The 23,525-nt window shown below is 41.4% G+C and overlaps 1 protein-coding gene across 1 annotated transcript in view; it reads right to left on the reverse strand.

The window, feature by feature from the left end:
* The window catches only part of LOC108799904 (protein diaphanous homolog 3-like), a 177,135-nt gene that overhangs the window by 33,998 nt on the left and 119,612 nt on the right, over positions 1-23,525 (reverse strand). The window contains exons 14-17 of the mRNA XM_018571841.1: positions 18,759-18,853; positions 16,399-16,493; positions 15,675-15,776; positions 11,929-12,168 (exon numbers count right to left, since the gene is read on the reverse strand). Of these exons, the coding sequence (XP_018427343.1) occupies positions 11,929-12,168; positions 15,675-15,776; positions 16,399-16,493; positions 18,759-18,853 (532 nt within the window). The remainder of the gene's footprint in view (positions 1-11,928; positions 12,169-15,674; positions 15,777-16,398; positions 16,494-18,758; positions 18,854-23,525) is intronic.

A 23,525-nucleotide genomic window follows, 5' to 3' on the forward strand; every position in this document is an offset into this window, starting at 1 on the left:
GTGATTGCTCAAGGCTTCAAGAAGAAACCCAACCAACACCTGGGAAGAAACCCAACACTTATATATATATATACACACACAGGTGAAACTCGAATAATTAGAATATTGTGCAAAGTTCATTTATTTCACTAATGCAACTTAAAAGGTGAAACTAATATATGAGATAGACTCATTACATGCAAAGCAAGATAATTCAAGCCGCGATTTGTCATAATTGTGATGATTATGGCTTACAGCTCATGAAAACCCCAAGAACCCCAAAAAAGTAGATTATTACATGCAATCAATAAAACAAGGATTGTACATAGAACAATATCGGACCTCTGAAAAGTACAAGCATGCATATGTACTCAGTACTTGGTTTGGGCCCCTTTTGCAGCACTTACTGCCATTACTTTTGCACAATATTCTAATTTCACCTGTATATATAGCAATAGCATCCCAACCACCACCACCTCCAGAGGCACTGGTCATAAAAATAGGTTAAAAAAAGACAAGACAATAGGTTATAAAAAGAAAAGAAAAAAAGGGAGGCAAACCATTACGACCCGTCCAGCAGGTACCCGAAACAAACGGTGCTCATGACAGGCTAGGTACAGATGGAACTTAAATCACACACATGCTAGTTGCCAACCCCCCCAAACCAAAAACAACAGTAAACAACCTCTCAAGGAGAAGCGGAGAAGCCTCTCCATCATGTAAGTAATAGTAGAGTGTTTCAGGACTCTCAAATGTCCGGTAGCAAGAAAAGGTGACAGTAATGAAACTCTGACAAAATGCAGCGCAATTAAAATCCAGGATAATCTGCATGAGAGGAGACCAGGAGGGAGGACATTCAAAAGGTACTGATAAGTGCAAAGCAACCAGGGGCCAGCAGTTCATTTGAGGGACTGAAAGAGGCAAAGCTGTAGGATCCATAACTGAACCGTAATCAAAGGTAAAGCAATGTGTTGCTTAATCAGCAGCCATATGTATGTCCAGAACAGCTATCAAGTTGGATAATCTCTGGCCGCATCCACTTGGTCTCTGCAACGTTGTCTATGCGGCATTGCTGGTATCCACGAGGAGGCCTCCGGAGGCTGTACCCAGGCAGGTAACAAGGGGTCAGGCCAGTGAGAAAGGTGCACAGAAGGTAACCGTAGAGACTGCAGGAATCCCTGCAGGTCCGCAGGCAAACAAAAAAAAGTGAGACTCACCATCCTTGTGTGCTATCAACTGAAAGGGGTAACCCCATTGGCACAGAATAGATGCATCATGTAGTGTTTGTGTTAAAGGGCAAAGGGCTCTGTGGTGTGCTAAGTAGGGATGGTTCCCCAAACGCCACACTTTATGGGATGTTTGCGGTCTGTTACACTGTGCAACGTCCCATAGTGCAAAGAGCCGTAGCTCCAATTGGTTAAAGATTTGCACCTGACCGCAGGTCAGGTGCAAGAACTTGCCCAATCAGGGCTCAGTACTCATTTGGAGCCATGATTGGGCAAAGTCATGATGACTCTGCCCAATCATGTCTCTCCTATCAGATGCCGGCAAACTACACAATTGGGCGGAGCTAGCTCTCACCGCTACCTCCGCCCAATTGTTTATGCTTTGCCTGCATCTGTCAAAATGCCATTATGCAGCGGGAGTATGAGGGGCGCGGACGGGACAGCGGTCAGGTTTTTTTTTTCATTATTATTATTTCTATTTATTTTTTCATTTTGTTGTTGTCGTGGACAACGCTGGACGTTGTAATTGACCCTGGATTACGTCGGTGTATCCATATTTGTTTTTTAAATAAAAGGCTTGTCAAAAACATGTCTATTGTTTTTTTTCAATTAAAGGATTTTATCAAATGTCTGGACCTTTTAATAACTATTTTATTTAACCCTTTATTGAATAGGTAGGGGTACAAGTACCCCTTACTCATTCACAAGGGAGGGGGACGGCATCTGGGTGCCCCATTAAAGGGGTACCCTGATGCAAATAAGCCCCCTTGCCTGCAGAACCCCACAACCACCGGGTCAGGGTTGTGGGGACGAGGCCCTTGTCCCCATCGGCAAAGGGACACCCTCCCAGTGCTGAGGGGAGGGCATGTGGCCTGGTGTGGGAGTGGGGGCTCGCTCCCCCCCCCCATTTCCGGGCCTGCCAGACCTATGCTCGGATCTGGTATGGAATTTTAGGGGGGACCCCACGTTTTATTCCTACCAGACCGTAAGGGCCTGGTATGACTTTAAGGGGGAACCCCACACACTTTTTTTGTACATGGGGTCCCTCCTAAATATTCCTACCAGACCTTGAGGGTCTGGTCTAACTTTTAGGGGGAACCATATGCTATACAAAAAATGGTCCCTCCTAACATTCCTACCAGATCTAAAGGGTCTGGTATTGTTTGGGAGGGAGAACTGCACACTTTAAGAGCTAAAAAAAGTATTATTTTTTTTAGAAATGTCAGTTTTGCTGCAGCAGGTTCTATACAGCGTACAGATCCACCACTTCACAGGCAGGTTAAGGGGACCTCCAGGCACGATATTTGAAGGCATTTTTCATTTTTATTCCTACCCTTTAAGTGATGTTAAAACCACTGCTCCTTTAAAAGCAGTATTTTTTGTTTGTTTTTTTTCATTGATTACTGTCCCTCAGAGCAGTACCCGGACCACCATACACCTTTTATCGACAAAAACTTGCATATAAGCCCTCTTAAAGGGGACAATCATTTTGAAAGTTCGACCCCATTGACTTGCATTAGGCTCGAGTTCGTATTCAAACTGTTCGGCCGTTCGAATTCGAACCGAACATAGGGGTGTTCGGCCCATCACTGCTGCTTAGGTCCTTCGGGAGAGATCCGGGAACGATGTGACTTGTGCCCCGTCAAAATCAATTGGACCTTTAGCCTGTGTCCTGGCCAATATGTCTTCTGCTTGTAAAAGTGCACTCTGCATAAAACTTCCCTCGGTTGTTGCAAGTTAGGAGTCATAAAGCCCAGCACCCTGCATACTCTATCCAACTCCACATGATGACTAGGGGGGATTTCCAAGTAGCATATTAACTACTTCCAGCGAGTTCATGTAAATGTATGTCATCTGATGGAAGTGGTTATACGGAGCAGCGCGTGTGTCTCCTCCCGTGTGCCACCGTCTGCTTCCCGTGATCCACTGCCCCCCGTGCAAGTCCGAGTCCGGCGTGGTGGATCTCCTCTGATGGATCAGAGAGATCAGCGGCATCCAGCCGCTGACCCCTCCTCTGATCGCTGGACCCGGAAGTGATGTGCATTGCATCACTTCTGCTGTCACTGGGCACATTCTCTGGCTCCTGGAGCCAGAAGAAGAAGCTGGTGAAGCAGATGTCTGCTTTATCAGCTTATTTGGGGTCCCTAGGTGACATTAGGGGTCTGAAAGACCTCTGATGTCTCCATAAAGAGGACCTGTCACATTATATTTGCTATTGCATAGGGGGCTTGTTAGCTCCGTATGTGATAGCAATAAAGTCGAGTGTAAAAAAAAAAAATTAAAAATCAAAGTAACAAATAAAAAATGTCCACCAGCACCCACGTGCACGTACATGGAACACAAACACGTTAGATGTGCCTACGTGCAAAAACTAAAATTGAGCCACACATGTTAAATATTGTCGCAAGCGTGGGAGTGTCTAGGCCCATCAATCACTTTTAGCACTAAACTGATGAGCTGTAAAAGGGTTTAAAGTGTCGCCTATGGGACATTTTTGTAGTTTTTTGCGGTTTCACAGACACACACTATTTTAAGGCTTGACATGTTTGGTTTCTATTTACCCAGCGTGACCGCATCTTTTATATTTTCACAATAAATCGGGTATTATATTCTGTTTCTGTGCACTAAACTTCATTTTAGTGTATTTTATTCTAAAAATACTTGTTTGACAAACATTTTTGCAAATACCGTGCAACATAAAAAATTGCAACTAGCATCTTCTTATTCTACAGGGCCTCTGCTTTCAAAAATATATAATTGTTTGAGGTTCTGAAGCTGTTTTCTAGCCAATCAGATTTTATTATGTGCGTGGAAATATAAGAAATCTTCCTGATCGTCAATTTGATGGTAAAAGTCTGCATGATACAATGCTGCGACCCCACTGTGTATTGGAGTTGTTTCAGCGTTGTAGACAGTGATGTGGTCATGTTTTCCACCGCGTCAAGACGCTGATGAAATCCAGCCAGGCTCTCCCGCAGCTCTGACATATCATGGCGGTGTAAGGCCCCATGACAGGAGAACATGCCCTCAAGCTCCGACTTTGTCAGCAAAAGGGAGAAGTAGTGTTGGAGCAGATCCTGCTCTTGGAGGGCAGAAAGATCATCTCCAGCAGCTGAAAAGTCAGAGTCAGCCTGAGGTGCCCGTTGATGTGGGGAGGAAGTGTTGGAGTCCACAGGATCACCTTCCACGTGGCTCGGCTGGGCGCCAGCATTGTGTAACCGTGAAGTCTTGAAAAAGGCTTTGACATCATTTGGATGCCTGAGGAGGGGCACAAGCCAGAGTTTGAGACCCCCTCTTGCCAGATTTGCCCATGATGAAAGCAAAGGGTAGGTAGAAAAGTGTTCCTGTAGGTTTCACTCGGGTGAGATGCCAGTGTCTCTGCCATGTGCAAGTCATGCCTCTCTAGCTAATTGACTACTTGCCTGGTTTGTGAGTTTTGGTGGGCGGCCTTCTCTTGGCAGGTTTGTTGTAGTGCCATATTATTTCCCATTGTTTAATAATGGATTAAATGGTGCCCCCTGGGATGTTCAAAGTTTCAGATTTTTTTAATATAAACAAACCCTGATTTGCACTTCTACACCACTCTGTCCCCGACTGTTGGAGAGTTCCTTGGTCTTCATGGTCCAGCTTACTTGGTGGTGCCCATTGCTCAGTTGTATTGCAGACTCTGTGGCTTTTCAGAAATATATATATATATATATATATACTGAGATCATGTGACAAATTGCACACAGGTGGTCTTTATTTAATTAAATGTATGACTTTTTATGGTAATTGGTTGCACCATATCTGATAGAGGGGCTTCATTGCAAAAGGGGTGAAAACATATGCACACACCACTTTTGTGTTTTTTATTTTTTATAAATTATTTAAAACAAGTTATTTTTAAATTGCACACAGGTGGTCTTTATTTAATTAAATGTATGACTTTTTATGGTAATTGGTTGCACCATATCTGATAGAGGGGCTTCATTGCAAAAGGGGTGAAAACATATGCACACACCACTTTTGTGTTTTTTATTTTTTATAAATTATTTAAAACAAGTTATTTTTTTTTATTTCACTTCACTATTTTGTGTATGTCCATTACATGTAATCTAAATAAAAGCTAATTTTCATTCCAGGTATTAATGCAAATAAATCAGATAAATGTTAAAGGGGGTGAAAACTTTTGTAAGCCACTGCAAGTTATCTTGAAAAATGTGCAAGTATCACACAGGATATCACAGGGAGGCATATTAATTAAGATTTTCATTGCAAGAAAAAGGCATCCAAGTCAGGAGGGACCTGGGGACACATGTATACATTTAGACAGATGGAAATGCCCAGCAGCCAACAAACCTTTTCTGAGGTATTTGCAAATATCAGATGAAAAATTCAAGCAATACTGCCTTTTGCTAAAAATACAATTTCACAACAAAGAACAAAAACATGCAAGCATATGGTATGTGTAGATTCATGGATAAGAATTATACATTTCAGATAGGTGCACAAGGTTTTTTTTTTATTTCTCTAATAAATTGTAAATTGAGGAACAGATCATTTGCCTTCATATGGTGGCTTTAAGCCACCTTGTGTTTATTTGAGCAGCTGTGAGTGCCTGCTTGTTTGTTTTGTCCTGGAGCAGAGGCTGCATTGAAATTTTGACTCAAAATCTTAGAACTTAAAATGTATGCAAACCCCCAAAATTATATTCACTTGTTTGCTCCCTTTTGGCCTGTTAAATATACCAAAAGCATTTTATTACATCTGTTTGAAAACTAGAACTAACACAACATTTATATCTAAGAACTGGTACACTGCAAAACACACACACACACAACTCCTAGCAGATATAAAAGACAAGTTGCATCACTAAAGAAGAACTTTACCCACATCCTCAAAATAACAACACAGACACCTTTAGAAATGTATATGTATAGTAAAGCTGATGCAACCTTCCCAGGATGCAACACCTGGGCACATTACATAATTTGTGCCAAAGTGGACAAGGAAGTAGAAAAAAAAGTAAATTATAAAGTAAAATAAAAATATGTTAATGAATGTAAGATAATGTGATTTTTAGTGAAAGGTGGTAAAGGCCCACTTTAAGTGTGAAGTCCAATCGGTCATTACACACTACTCTTCTGAAACCATAGTTTAAATAAGCTGCATTAATGATGGCATACATGCCTATAACAACTGTATGCAGGTTAAAATAAATGTCTGCTATACTAAGCTGCATAAGTGATGTAGTGATCCAACCAGACATCTAAAAAGACATAGCCGTGCTCTTGAGCGACTGTGGCGGAAAACTAGGCTTCTGCCAGACTTCACCCTGTACAAAGCTTCCCTCCGTGCTGCCAGACTTATTTTGTCACTCTCATCCAACAATGTCAACTATTTCCTACTTTTAACTTTCTACTAAGTCCTCCACCGCCACCACCCACTAACTCACTCACTGCCCAGGACATTGCCATTCATTTAAAAAACAAAATAGACACAGTTCGGGATCAGATCGCCACTGTGCAGTTACCTTCCCCTATTCATGTACCAGACCCACCATCACACTTGTTACTTTCCTCTTTTGACCCCGTCACCACAGAAGAAGTTACAAAGCTTATCTCTGACACCCACCTCACCACTTGCCCCTTGGACCCTATTCCCTCACCACTACTTTGATCACCCTCTTGCTCTATCCTACACTCTCTTACATTTTATTTTTTTCCCTCTCTACTGGCATCTTTTCCTCCCCTCTAAAGCATGCACTGGTCACCCCAATAGCCAAAAAAACCCTCACTGGAGCTTACCAACCTCAACAATCTCAGACCAATCTCCTTACTTCCATTCACATCTAAACTCCTAGAACGCCTTATTTACAGCCACCTGAGCTGCCACCTCGCCGATAACAACCTTCTCGACCCCTTACAGTCTGGCTTTCGCCCCCTACACTCCACTGAAACCGCCCTCCTAAAACTTACTAATGTTTTACTAGCTGCTAAAAACAACAGCCACTACTCCTTACTCTTGGTACTAGACCTTTGTTGCTTTTGACACTGTTGATCACCTGTTCCTCCTCAAAAAAACATCTACTCGCTTGGCCTACAAGACTCTGTTCTCTCATGGTTCTCCTCCTACTTATCTAAGCGCTCCTTTATTGTCACCTACAAATCTAATTCCTCCTCCCCTCTGCCTCTTTCTGTAGGGTCCCCCAAGGCTGTGTTCTTGGACCTCTTCTCTATCTACACCTCCTCCCTGGGTCAGTTAAAAACCTCACATGGCTTCCACTACCATCTCTATGCTGATGACACTCACATATATCTTTCTACTCTTTCTCTCACCCCCTCAGCGCCCCTGTGTGTCACTAATCTAATACATGTCATATTGGTCTGGATGTCACAACACTTCTTAAAACTCACCCTTTCAAAAACTGAGCTCATGACATTTCCTCCTGCCTGTGCACCTTCCTCTAACTTTTCCCTTGAGATTGATAACACAATTATCCATCCCTGCCCCCATGGCAAGGTACTAGGTATCATCCTGGACTCAGACTTCACCTTTCTGCCTCACATCCAATCACTATCAAAATTCTGCCACCTTCACCTTCGTAACATCTCCAAAATATGTCCCTTCCTCACCAATGAAACAACAAAACTACTCAACCACTCACTTGATATCTCTTGTCTTGATAATTGCAACTTCTTCCTCATTGGACTACCTCCACACAGGCTATACCGCCTTCAGTCTATGATAAATGCTGCTGTCAGACTCATCAACCTACCCAGCCGCTCAGTGTCAGCTAACCCCCTCTGACAATCCTGCCACTGGCTTCCAATCGCCCAAAGGATACCATTCAAAATATTAACAACCACTTACAATGCCATCCACAAATCTGCCCCCAACTATATCTCAAACCTTGTCTCAAAGTATCACCTTAACCGTCCCCTCTGCTCTTCCAAAGACCTCCTGCTTTCCAGGTCCCTCAACTCCTCCCTTTTGGCCACTCCTCCCTTTTGGCCACGCTCTGAAACTCCTCACTGAGTGGCGGTCATAAGGATGGATTATTAAGGCCAGGGAGGGTGATTGATTCATAACCACATTTAATTGTATCACAAGATTACGTGTGGTGTGTAGACATTTACATGCAGCAGCTGCACCATAACACAGCACTGTGCTTGGTATTTTTAATCCCGCTTGCAAATGGTGAGCACTCATTGGTAATTACGGTCACCTAACCACTGAGAAGCCCCTCTGACCAATGATTGTTCACCATTTGCAAGTGAAATGTAAAATACTGAGTGTTGGGCTTAAAGTGTAACCCTACACTCTAAACAATTACTCCTGTTTGAAGACCTTTGAGTGCCTACTGTGAACGTTTGCTATAACAGTTGCTGTTTTTATCTGGATTGTATGCATGTAAGACACACACACAACACACACACAACACACACACACACACAACACACACACAATTTAACATGATACAAAAATAAATGATCTGCACCAAAAAACTTAAAATGACTCACTTTGCAAAGAGAGCTGAGGTTAAATCCATAGGTTTGTCCATTGCGGGATCCAGCATTCATGTAGTTTCCTATGAGTAACACTATCTCCAGCAGTTTAGCAAAGCTTCTGCTTTTCTTTATCTCCTCACATGCTTCACTGACAGCCATAATATCTGGTTTGATGTTGTTTACTTGCTCTTCAAATTGAAGGCGAAATAGAATTGCGCTGAGACGTGGAATGAGCTTCTTCACGCTGCTCATCTGATTAAAGAAAGGAATATATTTTATGAAATAGCTATATAATAATTTGCTGCTTTAAACCACTTGCTTCTAGAGGGACCAACAAAACAGAATCCTTTAGCATAGAAAGTAATCATGAAGGACAACTTCTTACAGAATTCATCTCATTGCACATTGAAAATGTTTGCTCTCTATCATAGTAAATTATCAAAAACAGAATTAAAAGCCCTGAAACAAAAAGTGGCAAAAATGTAAACAAAAATTAAATTAAAAAAAAAGTTTTGAACATACAGCTAGCATGGAACTAAACACTGTTCTTTTATACACACACTTAAATAAAAGGTAAGTTACTGACAGCAACCCTTCCACAGCTCGAAATAAACCTACTAATGTAAGTATTACAGGGTAAATATACTTTAGTAGTGATGAGAATGTGGGCACAAGGGTCTCCATTGGAAGAAATCCCCATACTGACAATATGGAGAATTGTAACAAGCCAGTGTATTGGAATGGACTTAGAGCTAAACAGTCTTAGATATGCAGTATTGAGCAAACATTTAAGGCAGGTGTGAAAAAATGCTGTGAAGTAAGAATGCTTTCAGAAATAAAAGTGTTAGTTTATCTTTATCAATTAACAACATGGAAAGTAAATCAACAGAAGAGAAATCCAAATCAAATCAATATGTGGTGTGACCGCCCTTTGCCTTCAAAACAGCATCAATTCTTCTAGCTACACTTGCACACAGTTTTTAAAGGAACTTGGAAGTTAGGTGGTTCTAAACATCTTGGAGAACTAACCACAGATCTTTTGTGGATGTTGGCTGCCTCAAAACCTTCTGTCTCTTCATGTAATCCTGGACAGACTCGATGATGTTGAGATCAAAACTCTGTGGGGGCCAAACCATAACTTCCAGGACTCCTTGTTCTTCTATACGCTGAGGATAGTTCTTAAAGGAGAACTATGGGGTTAAGTCTTTTCCCCATAGTTCTCCTTAGGGTAACGGGAGGACATAAACTAGCTTCCTCCCGTCACCCTAGGCTCAGTATACCGCGAGCTGTAGCTCGCGGTATACTGAGACACGGTAGTATACCGCGAGCTGCTGCTCGCGGTATACTAAGACGCTTAAGCGGATCCCGACAATTATGTCTGGATCCGCCCCCAGCTGTGGGACTGACAGCTGGCTCTGCCTATCTAGAGGCAGAGCCAGCTTTACCGGCCCCCTCCCCGGTCCGTTCCAGCCAGTCAGCGCTGGACCTCCCGTCACGGCAGAGAGCCGTGACAGGATCGAGAGGTGAGCGAACGCCTGTATGTCTCATTGTTACAGTTCGGCTAGAACTATGAGGTGAGTGAAAAGCACTCCTCCCATAGTTCTCTTTTAATGACAACTGTCTCTATGTTTGGGGTCTATGTTTGCAGAAGTGCATCCTCAGACTTGCAAGGAACCTCCATGCTTCACTGTTACCTGCATACACTCATCATTGTACTGCTCTTCAGACCTTCGGCAAACAGTCTGGCAGAACAGTCCAGAGCACATGCTGCCATTTTTCTGCACCCATGTTCCTATGTTTTCGTAATAGAGTTACATACATACATACCGGGTTACGGACGTCCGACTTACGGACAACCCGCACTTACGAACCGAATTCCGCAGTGGCTGCAGCGGCCTGTGTCCCTTCAAATCCCCGCTGCTCCCCACCTGTGTTGGTAGAGGCAGCGGGGACACAGACCGATGCATTCCTCCGCTGCCCCACGTACCTCTGCTGCTGTACTGGCCGGTTCCTCCTCACCTCCTCTTCTGCCGGTTGTCGGCTCCTCTTCTCCCGGCCCGTCCGCTCCTCCTCTGCCCCACCTCCCTGCCTCCTCCTCATCTGCAGGCTGAGAGCCATACCCAGACTGCTATTGGATATTGTAAAATGCAAAAGCCAATAGCAGGCTGGCTATTGCATCCACCTACTGCCTGCTGTCAATCAGCATGGGAGGACCTGATAGAGGACTTTCTCCTTCAGGCCCCTCCCCTGCTGATTGAAAGCAGGTAGTGGGCAGATGCAAATGCAAAAGTAAATAAAAAATATAAATGCAAAATAAATAAAAAAATTAAGTTTATAAAATAAAATTAAAAATATAAAAAAACTTTTTTGGGTGTGTCATTTTAAATAAAAAAAATGTTTTATTATATTATAATTGGACTACCTCCACACAGGCTATACCGCCTTCAGTCTATGATAAATGCTGCTGTCAGACTCATCAACCTACCCAGCCGCTCAGTGTCAGCTAACCCCCTCTGACAATCCTGCCACTGGCTTCCAATCGCCCAAAGGATACCATTCAAAATATTAACAACCACTTACAATGCCATCCACAAATCTGCCCCCAACTATATCTCAAACCTTGTCTCAAAGTATCACCTTAACCGTCCCCTCTGCTCTTCCAAAGACCTCCTGCTTTCCAGGTCCCTCAACTCCTCCCTTTTGGCCACTCCTCCCTTTTGGCCACGCTCTGAAACTCCTCACTGAGTGGCGGTCATAAGGATGGATTATTAAGGCCAGGGAGGGTGATTGATTCATAACCACATTTAATTGTATCACAAGATTACGTGTGGTGTGTAGACATTTACATGCAGCAGCTGCACCATAACACAGCACTGTGCTTGGTATTTTTAATCCCGCTTGCAAATGGTGAGCACTCATTGGTAATTACGGTCACCTAACCACTGAGAAGCCCCTCTGACCAATGATTGTTCACCATTTGCAAGTGAAATGTAAAATACTGAGTGTTGGGCTTAAAGTGTAACCCTACACTCTAAACAATTACTCCTGTTTGAAGACCTTTGAGTGCCTACTGTGAACGTTTGCTATAACAGTTGCTGTTTTTATCTGGATTGTATGCATGTAAGACACACACACAACACACACACAACACACACACACACACAACACACACACAATTTAACATGATACAAAAATAAATGATCTGCACCAAAAAACTTAAAATGACTCACTTTGCAAAGAGAGCTGAGGTTAAATCCATAGGTTTGTCCATTGCGGGATCCAGCATTCATGTAGTTTCCTATGAGTAACACTATCTCCAGCAGTTTAGCAAAGCTTCTGCTTTTCTTTATCTCCTCACATGCTTCACTGACAGCCATAATATCTGGTTTGATGTTGTTTACTTGCTCTTCAAATTGAAGGCGAAATAGAATTGCGCTGAGACGTGGAATGAGCTTCTTCACGCTGCTCATCTGATTAAAGAAAGGAATATATTTTATGAAATAGCTATATAATAATTTGCTGCTTTAAACCACTTGCTTCTAGAGGGACCAACAAAACAGAATCCTTTAGCATAGAAAGTAATCATGAAGGACAACTTCTTACAGAATTCATCTCATTGCACATTGAAAATGTTTGCTCTCTATCATAGTAAATTATCAAAAACAGAATTAAAAGCCCTGAAACAAAAAGTGGCAAAAATGTAAACAAAAATTAAATTAAAAAAAAAGTTTTGAACATACAGCTAGCATGGAACTAAACACTGTTCTTTTATACACACACTTAAATAAAAGGTAAGTTACTGACAGCAACCCTTCCACAGCTCGAAATAAACCTACTAATGTAAGTATTACAGGGTAAATATACTTTAGTAGTGATGAGAATGTGGGCACAAGGGTCTCCATTGGAAGAAATCCCCATACTGACAATATGGAGAATTGTAACAAGCCAGTGTATTGGAATGGACTTAGAGCTAAACAGTCTTAGATATGCAGTATTGAGCAAACATTTAAGGCAGGTGTGAAAAAATGCTGTGAAGTAAGAATGCTTTCAGAAATAAAAGTGTTAGTTTATCTTTATCAATTAACAACATGGAAAGTAAATCAACAGAAGAGAAATCCAAATCAAATCAATATGTGGTGTGACCGCCCTTTGCCTTCAAAACAGCATCAATTCTTCTAGCTACACTTGCACACAGTTTTTAAAGGAACTTGGAAGTTAGGTGGTTCTAAACATCTTGGAGAACTAACCACAGATCTTTTGTGGATGTTGGCTGCCTCAAAACCTTCTGTCTCTTCATGTAATCCTGGACAGACTCGATGATGTTGAGATCAAAACTCTGTGGGGGCCAAACCATAACTTCCAGGACTCCTTGTTCTTCTATACGCTGAGGATAGTTCTTAAAGGAGAACTATGGGGTTAAGTCTTTTCCCCATAGTTCTCCTTAGGGTAACGGGAGGACATAAACTAGCTTCCTCCCGTCACCCTAGGCTCAGTATACCGCGAGCTGTAGCTCGCGGTATACTGAGACACGGTAGTATACCGCGAGCTGCTGCTCGCGGTATACTAAGACGCTTAAGCGGATCCCGACAATTATGTCTGGATCCGCCCCCAGCTGTGGGACTGACAGCTGGCTCTGCCTATCTAGAGGCAGAGCCAGCTGTACCCAAAAAAAACCGTCCGTTCCGCCAGTCAGCGCTGGAGGATCGGAGGGGGGGGGGGGGAATCCAGCCCCTCCCGTCACGGCAGAGAGCCGTGACAGGATCGAGAGGTGAGCGAACGCCTGTATGTCTCATTGTTACAGTTCGGCTAGAACTATGAGGTGAGTGAAAAGCACTCCTCCCATAGTTCTCTTTTAATGACAACTGTCTCTATGTTTGGGGTCTATGTTTGCAGAAGTGCATCCTCAGACTTGCAAGGAACCTCCATGCTTCACTGTTACCTGCATACACTCATCATTGTACTGCTCTTCAGACCTTCGGCAAACAGTCTGGCAGAACAGTCCAGAGCACATGCTGCCATTTTTCTGCACCCATGTTCCTATGTTTTCGTAATAGAGTTACATACATACATACCGGGTTACGGACGTCCGACTTACGGACAACCCGCACTTACGAACCGAATTCCGCAGTGGCTGCAGCGGCCTGTGTCCCTTCAAATCCCCGCTGCTCCCCACCTGTGTTGGTAGAGGCAGCGGGGACACAGACCGATGCATTCCTCCGCTGCCCCACGTACCTCTGCTGCTGTACTGGCCGGTTCCTCCTCACCTCCTCTTCTGCCGGTTGTCGGCTCCTCTTCTCCCGGCCCGTCCGCTCCTCCTCTGCCCCACCTCCCTGCCTCCTCCTCATCTGCAGGCTGAGAGCCATACCCAGACTGCTATTGGATATTGTAAAATGCAAAAGCCAATAGCAGGCTGGCTATTGCATCCACCTACTGCCTGCTGTCAATCAGCATGGGAGGACCTGATAGAGGACTTTCTCCTTCAGGCCCCTCCCCTGCTGATTGAAAGCAGGTAGTGGGCAGATGCAAATGCAAAAGTAAATAAAAAATATAAATGCAAAATAAATAAAAAAATTAAGTTTATAAAATAAAATTAAAAATATAAAAAAACTTTTTTGGGTGTGTCATTTTAAATAAAAAAAATGTTTTATTATATTATATTTTTACTGAACAACAGGAACAGACAGAAAAAAAAATGTTACCCTTCCCTATGCTATCCAAAACTAAAAAAAATGTGTTTTTTTTTTGGCTGGAGTTACACTTAAAAATGTATCTGTTCCGACTTACATACAAATTCAACTTAAGTACAAACCTACAGTCCCTATCTTGTATGTAACCCGGTGACTGTTGGTACATAGTATGTAAGGCTGAATAAAGACCAAGGTCCATCCAGTTCAACCTATGTAAGTGAGTTTGTGTATGTATTTATCTTACTCTAACACTTGTTGTAGTCGAGTCACTTAGCCTTGTTTGCACATCTGAGGTATGGCTTTTTTGGCCGCAATTCTTTCATGAAAACCCACTTCTGGCCAGACTTCTATGGACAGTAGATGCATTTTGTAAATTGATAAAAATAAACATATATATTTCTGAAATCATCTTACTTTATATCATGTTTCCCACGTGTGCCTAAAGGTTCTGCACAATACTGTATATTAGCTAATATAGTGCAAATATAGACAGATATAATGAATCCAAAACTGGATAACTGGTCGGAAAACAAAAGTGTGGTATCCAGTACTCTGGAGCCAAAAGAAAGTCTGCAAAGCTACGTGCAGCTTGCCAGTGTTTAGAATATGATCACTGGTTTGCAGACTTCAAATTCAGGAGTAATTGTCAGCAGCTTCGGTAGAATTTTCTGTTTAAATCAGTGACTGTCAGTGAAAGTTGCAGTGCAGCAGAAATGCCAGGAACTGAAATTTTCAGCTCCTGGGCTTCCACTTCCTAGCAGTGTAGCATTGGATAATGTAGGAATATTCTATGACATCATGGGCAGTTCTTATACGCCAAACCTGGGAAAATACGTCTGCCATGATAATTGCTGTATGTGAAACATTAACTTGCTCATATCTTGATGTTGCACAAACTGCCCCCCCCCTCCCCCACACACTTAGTATATATATATATAGTGATTTTCTTCAGGGCTAATTTATGAAATCCTACTTTTATACATTTTCCCAGTCAAAATGACATCATTTCAGAAAATACAACGGTGCATAAATTCTATCCACTGTGACCTTTTAGCTGAAAACCATTTATGGGAATTAGCACAGATAATTCTGTATATCTCAACACCTTTTATCTCATGACTATAAAAAGCTGTATAGCTCTGAAGTGGATTTACATCCTCTAGTAAAGCAATTCATCTTGATAGAGTCACAAATGCAATTTTGTAATCCAAAAATTCTTTTTAAATAGATACTTGAATAATGGAGACCAGAATTATCTTAAATAAATAAATTAATTAATTAATACTCACCACAACGCCAAACTGCTCTGGTTCTGACAGACTGCAATAGTCATCTTTAAGTTTGGCCAATGTAGCCAGCTGGGTTTGTTCAGGCATGTGTTTTATTAAATTCTAGTTATGTAAACATAGAAAAAAAAATAATAATGCAATGAAAAAAGTCAAACTTCTAATGCATTTTAAATAAGACCTGGCACACTAAACAGCTTATTCATTATCTCAAATAATAAAAACAGTGTGCTTGTTCAATTTGCTGTTTACAGATTTCAAGCCAGATTTCAAGTGTGTTATGGAAATATCAAGCAGGCTGGACTTTGTCTAGAATGGAGCTACATTTTTTCATTAAGAGATGCTTTCTAAGGTGAGGGATCAAAGCCCACCATTACACTTGCATCTTGATGCACTGCCAAGCACAATAAAGGTACAGTAGCCCTGGTGTTCTCATAAAATATACTTGCCATTTTGCAAAATTACAGCCTGGGTACGCTGCTCACAAAGGTTTTTTAACCACAAAAGCAATGGGAGCTTGTAAGATTATAGAAAATATTGAGGCTCTTTTCATGGAAGGAAGCTGAGGCCCTGTGTACAGCCTGGGTCTACAATTCAGGGTCCTTTGAGGGCACAAAATAACTGATTTGAAAATACAACATATACCCCCAGGCACTTCCTTTTTCTCTGCAATTTTAGTTTAGACAATTTTTGCTGGGCAAGAAAGTTTCAATTTGAGTAGCCTTACCTGAACCAAGGATTCTGATAGCTGTGTTTCATCAATTTCTAATACAATTGTTTTAATGTCTTCATAAGGCAAGCGGTATGAACCTAAGAAAATGGCTAAACATTGGGCCACAGTTTAATTAGTAAATCATATATATCTAATTTACAGGTTAATAAGACAAAACAACATATAGTGTTTGTTTTTAGAGCCACCGTGCACCATTTTCTATTACAGGAATAGAACACATGCTGACTGACAAAAGCTACCACACTGTGGTATCGACTTCAAAATAACTCACAACTAAGGACTTTCAAACATGTACCAAGTAAAACAGTAAAAAATAAACAATATATATACACTGAGTGGCCAGTTTATTATGACCACCTGACGTGTGTAGGCAAATTAGCTATAATTAGCTATAATTTCGCGCTGAAGTTGCTAGATTTGCAAATTTGTGTTTTTCATCAGAACAGGAATACATGGAAAATCTTCCAATAGGGACACTAGTTCTGGTGACCCTGTTTAACATCAGGTATTTCCTCTCGCTTCCTGTGGTGGCTATCGGACAAGAAGTAAAACAAACTCTACACAATAGTGCACAAATTGCAATACAATCTGGCATGGGGATTTCAAACAAAATAAAGTTTAACCTTTAGTGTCACTTTAACTGTCCATATGTGACAATGTGATTGTTACAAACAAACTGAACCTTTATGTCAATTGTAAATAACTTTATTGTGCATTTAACCACCAATCAGTGCTAGAGCTTTTTTTTTTTATCTTTTACTTTTCTTTTTGCTTCACCTCACTTTACAGTTCTTTAAAAAAAAAAACAGAAGCAAACAAATAACAGTGGTGCAGTGTACAGACTGCAGCAGTATATAGGAAAAAAGATCATCAACCTAATTTACTCAGAATGTGTATGTATATGTTTGTGTCCACATGTGTATTTTTTCATCCAGTTTGACCACTTGATGACTGGGGGTGTTTAAACCCAGTTCCTGTGCAGGCCATTTTTCAGTATTCAGTGCTGAGGTACCTTGACTGTCATATATTGAGTCATGCAACACTGTACTTAAATAAAATTGATATAATTTTTTGGGGGGACAAATAGAACGTTATTTTGGTGCTATTTAATCACCACTGCAGTTTTTTTTTTTTTACTATATAAAGAGAAAAGTAATGAAAATTGTGAAAAATGGTTTTCCCTATGCTGTATCATAAAATATTTATTATTACCCAATTTTTAGTAAAATATAAAAGACTGGGTCATGTTGGGTGAATAGAAGCAGAGACACCGGCACTCCAGATTTAGTAGGCAAAAGAATTTCTATTTATTGACGTGCATCATAGTAACAAACAACTAACGTTTCGGGGTCGCAAGTGATCCCCTTAATCAGGCAAAGCTAAATCTGGAGTGCCGGTGTCTCTGCTTCTGTTCATGATTGTCACGGCTGCCACCCGTTGACTACCGCAGCACCCATTTTCTGAAGCGATTTTCGCGTTCAGGAGTGCAATGGGACCATGGACTTTCTATGTTGGGTGAATAGGCACCAAACATGTTAAGCCTTAAAATGTGAGTGTGCGTGAAAACGCAAAAAACTACCATACCCAAAATTGTCCATAGGCAACACTTTAAAAGCTTTTACCGCCCATCAGGTTAGTGTTAACAGTGATTAATGGCCCTAGAACTATTGCTTGTACTGCAATGTCCGCGGTGATATGTAACATCTGCGGCACAATGGGCGCAATCAGTCTTTGCATGTAGGTGCATGTCTGTGTTTGTATGAGAGGGTGGGGGACTTTAAAAATTTTTTTATATGTGACTTTCTTTTTTTAAACAATGTTTGTTTTACACTTAAAACTTTATTGCTATCACATAGGGGGATGGAAATACCCCATATGTAAAAGCAAATTTACAGTGACAGGTCCTCTTTATGGAGACATCAGGGATCGTTAAGACCCCTAATGTCACCTTGGGACCCCCAAAGAAGGTGATGAAGCAAAGAGCAAAACAGTCGGTTTCCCACTCCAGCTGCTCTAGCTGGAGAATGACAGATGAATGCGGAAGTGATGTAATATGCATCACTTCCCCATTCAGACACCGGAGGGGAGATCAGAGGGAGATTGTGTGCTGAGGTCCAATCACAGAACTGTGTTGCAAGTTCTGGGCCTGCACGGGACACAATGGAACCTGGGATCAGCGGAGTGGGGTGTATACTGTGCTGTCCATTGTGATCTTGTATTAAATAGTAAGTTCAGGAAGCTGAGGCAAGAGAGTTAGAGCCAGCTGTTTGGAAAAACAGAATTATGTAAGAACTTAAATTCATAACACAAAAAAAACAAGTTTGAAAGTTTAATTTCACTTTAAAAATACTTACACAAATTTTGGGCAATTTTTGGCTCAAGCACCTTCAGTTCCTTTATCCGTTTTTTAATAACAAGAGTATCTTCAATCTCATCATTTTTTTTCACTGTTTTATGTCATAAGGAAAACACAAAATAATTATCTTCATATGTGAAAACACAATGATGAAAATATAAACCAAAGCAAATCTTTGGTTTACACATTTCATGAAATCATTTTGCACTGCCTTCCAAACTGGATTAAAACATGTTAAAACATGTTCTACCTATACTACACAAACATGTTAAAGTATAGCCATCTGCATTCTTTTTAAAAAAAATAATCCTGGCAAATTATATGTAGGCTGCCATTGCTGACCAGTTATGCTATAAAAAAAAACAAAAAAAAAACACCATCATCTGGCTGTAACAATTTGGCTTCAATATTTTCTGACTCACCTCCTAGAAAGAATGATTGTGTTAAAAGAATTGTAACTTTTCTCTGACTTTATAACTTTTTTTGTGTATCATCTAACAAAATAAAACCAGATACAGCTAACTAACTAGCATTTACAGGAGATAAATAATTATAATATTATTTATATTATTAATCTAATGACAAAGAGAAGCTGTTATATTTAATAACATTGATAACACATTTCAGAAACCCTGTGATATATTCAAGTACTCACACTTGCCAGGTTATTTTATTTTTACCTAGTGATCACCTTAGATCGTAGCCTCAGATTGTACACAATTTCTCCCTAATCCCCACTTTGTGCTTTTGCTTGGCTCCATCCATTGGTGTATACACCTTTAGACCAGTTAGCAGTTAATTAAAAAATATCCGAGCTTCAGAAATTAGGATACCTGTAAGAGTCTGAGCACTGATAGCCTCATAGTAAATTAATCAACGGTAAATTGATGTGTGTTTACAGTTTAAAAAAACAGAGTGGCTATGTACTGAGAATACAGTAATTAAGCACAGTTGCTAACAGTTTATAGAGGCTATTATAAGCAATTATGTCCAATAAAAATGTGACGTTCCTGTTCTTCATTTACCCAAATCCTAGTTGGGCTGTGGCTCCAACTTTTAGTGTCATATGCTCTGTACCTACTTGCCTCATTTAGGTATATACAGCTATATATCAAGGTTGCAATATAGTCAGTAGCCTAGCACAATGACTACTTAAAACAGACACATTTTATTTAGAATCCACCATTCACACATCTATTTTTTTTAATAATTCAGGATCTGTGCAGGAGAATCATACAGTACTTTATGGGGTGTGATAAAATTGCAAGTCAAATGAGGTAATGCTACTGCAGCTATAAGGGAATGGAAAGTACACCACCGAATTTATGTGACCAATATCTATGCCTAGGACTAAAAGCAAAGTAGTTAAGTGTGGATGCAGGCAACTTATACTAAAGACTAACAGCAAAACTAATGTACTGCTCATGATATGGGAAAACTTACTGATTTTCTTATTTGAAGGCTGTGGTTTTAATTCTTATAAGAAAAAACAAAAACAGGCAATCACCAACATAGTGATTAACAAATCCTGAGTATATCAGCAATACATAATACAGCTTTTGAAAAAACTTGTAAAGTTACACGATACAGAAAAAATGCATAACTAACACATCCATACATTGGACTGTTGGGTCACCTTAGACTTTTCTTCTGTGGCTATGGGCACCCAATCTGCCAGAGTTTAAGCTATCTATTTAGCTATAAAGATTCATCATGCTTTAACACAGCTAGTATAAGACATACTGGGGCCAGCTCTGTTTCTACTAAAATATCTTCAAACTGCCATCTTCAATAGGGCAAATGTCTTAGCTTATTTCTCTGACAAGCTGGAATCAGTTAAAACAAGGTGTGTAGGTGTGTGTGTGTGTGTGTGTGTGTGTATCTCAACACCCACATGGCCCTGTGTGAAAAAGTGTTTGCCCCCCTGTTAAAACATAATTTAACTCTGGTCTATCACACCTGAGTTCAATTTATCTAGCCACACCCAGGCCTGATTACTGTCACACCTGTTCTCAATCAAGAAATCACTTAAATAAGACTTGACTGAAAGTGAAGTAGACCAAAAGATCCTCAAAAGCTACACATCATGCCGAGATCCAAAGAAATCCAGGAACAAATGAGAAAGAAAGTAATTGAGATCTATCAGTCTGGAAACGGTTATAAAGCCATTTCTAAAGCTTTGGGACTCCAGTGAACCACAGTGAGAGCTATTATCCACAAATGGCGAGAACATGGAACAGTGGTAAACCTTTCCAGGAGTGGGCGGCCAACCAAAATTACACCAAAAGTGCAGCGACGACTCATCCAAGAGGTCACAGAAGACCCCACAACAACATCCAAAGAACTGCAGGACACACTTGCCTCAGTTCAGGTCAGTGTTCATGACTCCACCATAAGAAAGAGACTGGGCAAAAATGTCCTGCATGGCAGAGTTCCAAGACGAAAAATTGCTGCTGAGCAAAAAGAACATAAAAGCTTGTCTCCGTTATGCCAGAAAACATCTTGATGACCCCTAAGACTTTTGGGAAAATACAAAAGTTGAACTTTTTGAAAGTTGTGTGTCCTATTACATCTGGCGTAAGAGTAACACCGCATTTCAGAAAAAGAACACCATACCAACAGTAAAATATGGTGGTGGTATTCAGACACTGGTAAGCATAAGAGGGAGTGAAGTGTGAACACAGCACCCTGGGGGGAAATCAGGATGAACTAAAACAGAAGGCATATAAGTTATAAGTTGTATATAGATAAGTTATATCTAAGCATTGTGGCGTTCCACACGCTAAACACCAAAGATGAAAAAAAAGTAAGTCAGAATGGTGAGGTTGCTGCAAAATCGGGAGCCACAGGTTTGTCAAGGGGGACGGGGATAGGTCCTGTTCAAGGAGTATCCAAAGTGCAGGATCTTACAAATTAAACCTGTCAACCAAGTGAGACAAATGAGTAGCCTTATAATAGGTCTCGAAATCAGGAAGGGTGGCCCCACCATGTTCCTTATTAAAACAGCATACCATAAATGTGGTCTCTTACCTCTCGAAATATACTTTAGCACTGCTGATCGCAGCCGCCATAAGAAATGAGTAGGTAGAGTTATGGGAAGGGTTTGGAAAATATATAAACATCAAGGGAGCAAATGCATCTTGAACAATGCAATTCTGCCAAACCAAGTGTGATTTAAGTTCATTCAAGAATCAAGTGTATCCTCCACGGATCGCATCAAGGGGGCATAATTTATGGGGGTAGAAATTCAATAAGTTGGAAGGTATAAGGACCCCTAAATAAGTAATGCAATTGTACCGCCGAGTAAACGAGAAAGGATCATGCAGCCATCCCATCTCAGCTACGAACAGGGACACAAAAGCTTAAATTCACACATCAAGGAGGGAATGCCCACTAGTGAAAATGCCTTTTCGGGGCTGTGCATTCCTGCCCTGATAGCAATGATTTACAGCCCGACCTGTTGCCTTACCTTCTCCCCCTGCTACCTCTACCTTCTGTGGAAGAATCGTGAACATGAAGAAAAGGGGCAAGGGTCTCCACAAGCTGCAGAAGCTCACAAAATTATTTCCATTTATGCCGTCAGGAGGAAGACATGATGGTGCCGGCTCCATCCGACCTTCTCCATCGCGGTTGTGCTCTCAACAATCTGAGGGCTCCAGTCTCAGCACTCCTCCCCGGCTCCATCAGAGGCTCTTATGCTACAGGGTAAGTAATCTCCTCCAGACTCCCCGACCATATGCAATCCAGCCAAAAGTAAGAGGGGAAATCAGACTGACAATGATGAGACACAGATGCCTTCAGACACACCGCAGCCACAGGCTTCGGCTGTCACACTGGAATCTTACCCATCCAATACACTCCCTACCTCATCTGCTGATCTGAAAGATATGCTCCTCTCTCTCTGTTCTTTACTGCAACAGGATAGGTCAGCCATGTTTGACAAGATGTCCATCTCTGTGCAGCACTTATCCAAAAAGGCATCTCATGTTGAAGGCCGACTAGGAGACCTCTCTCAGGGGCACAATTCTCTGATCGATCACTATGAAGCTCACACATCTGACATACAATGGCTAACAATATTAAACTCAGAGGCATCCCTGAAGATGTCTCACAACTCCTCATGTATACAACTCAAATCCTCAAAGAGTTACTCCCTTATGCCACGGCGGTAGATCTCAATATAGACCGGATCCATAGAATTGTCAAACCCTCATTCCTGCCAGATGCTGTACCCAGAGATGTCCTGGCTCAGTGCATTTTTATCATATTAAAGAGAAAGTGATGGCTGCTGCACATTCAAAACCCGCTATGTCACTGCTGTTTGAAGGTATATTGTTATTTGCTGACTTGTCACAGATCACTAGCCAGAGTCGCCGAAAGTTGGCTCCTATTTCCGCAGCTCTACGACAACACCATATCCCTTACACATGGGCTTTCCCCCACTAAGTGCTCGTCTCATACAAGGGGAAAACCTACTTGATAGCATCTATGGAAACTGGAGTAAAGCTCCTCACTGACTGGAATATCCCCATGCAAGCCTTAACCTCAAAGATTTCTCCATATCCCTGAAGAATTCATCAGGAATTGACATGATCAATACCTGGCACCACTCAGTGCTAACATCTTTATCCAGGGCCCTGAATGAGCTCTTTAATTAGGCTCCACCACGGTAGCCGGTTCTGGTCCAGAAAATGCCTTTTCGACATGGACAGAGGAAAGGCAGAGAGGAAGCCCACAAGAGCGTGCATAGTGGATCAAAGTAACC

The sequence above is a fragment of the Nanorana parkeri genome, unplaced genomic scaffold (genome assembly GCF_000935625.1).
Source record: "Nanorana parkeri isolate BGI_ZX_2015 unplaced genomic scaffold, ASM93562v1 scaffold1853, whole genome shotgun sequence".
NCBI classification, from domain to species: domain Eukaryota; kingdom Metazoa; phylum Chordata; class Amphibia; order Anura; family Dicroglossidae; genus Nanorana; species Nanorana parkeri.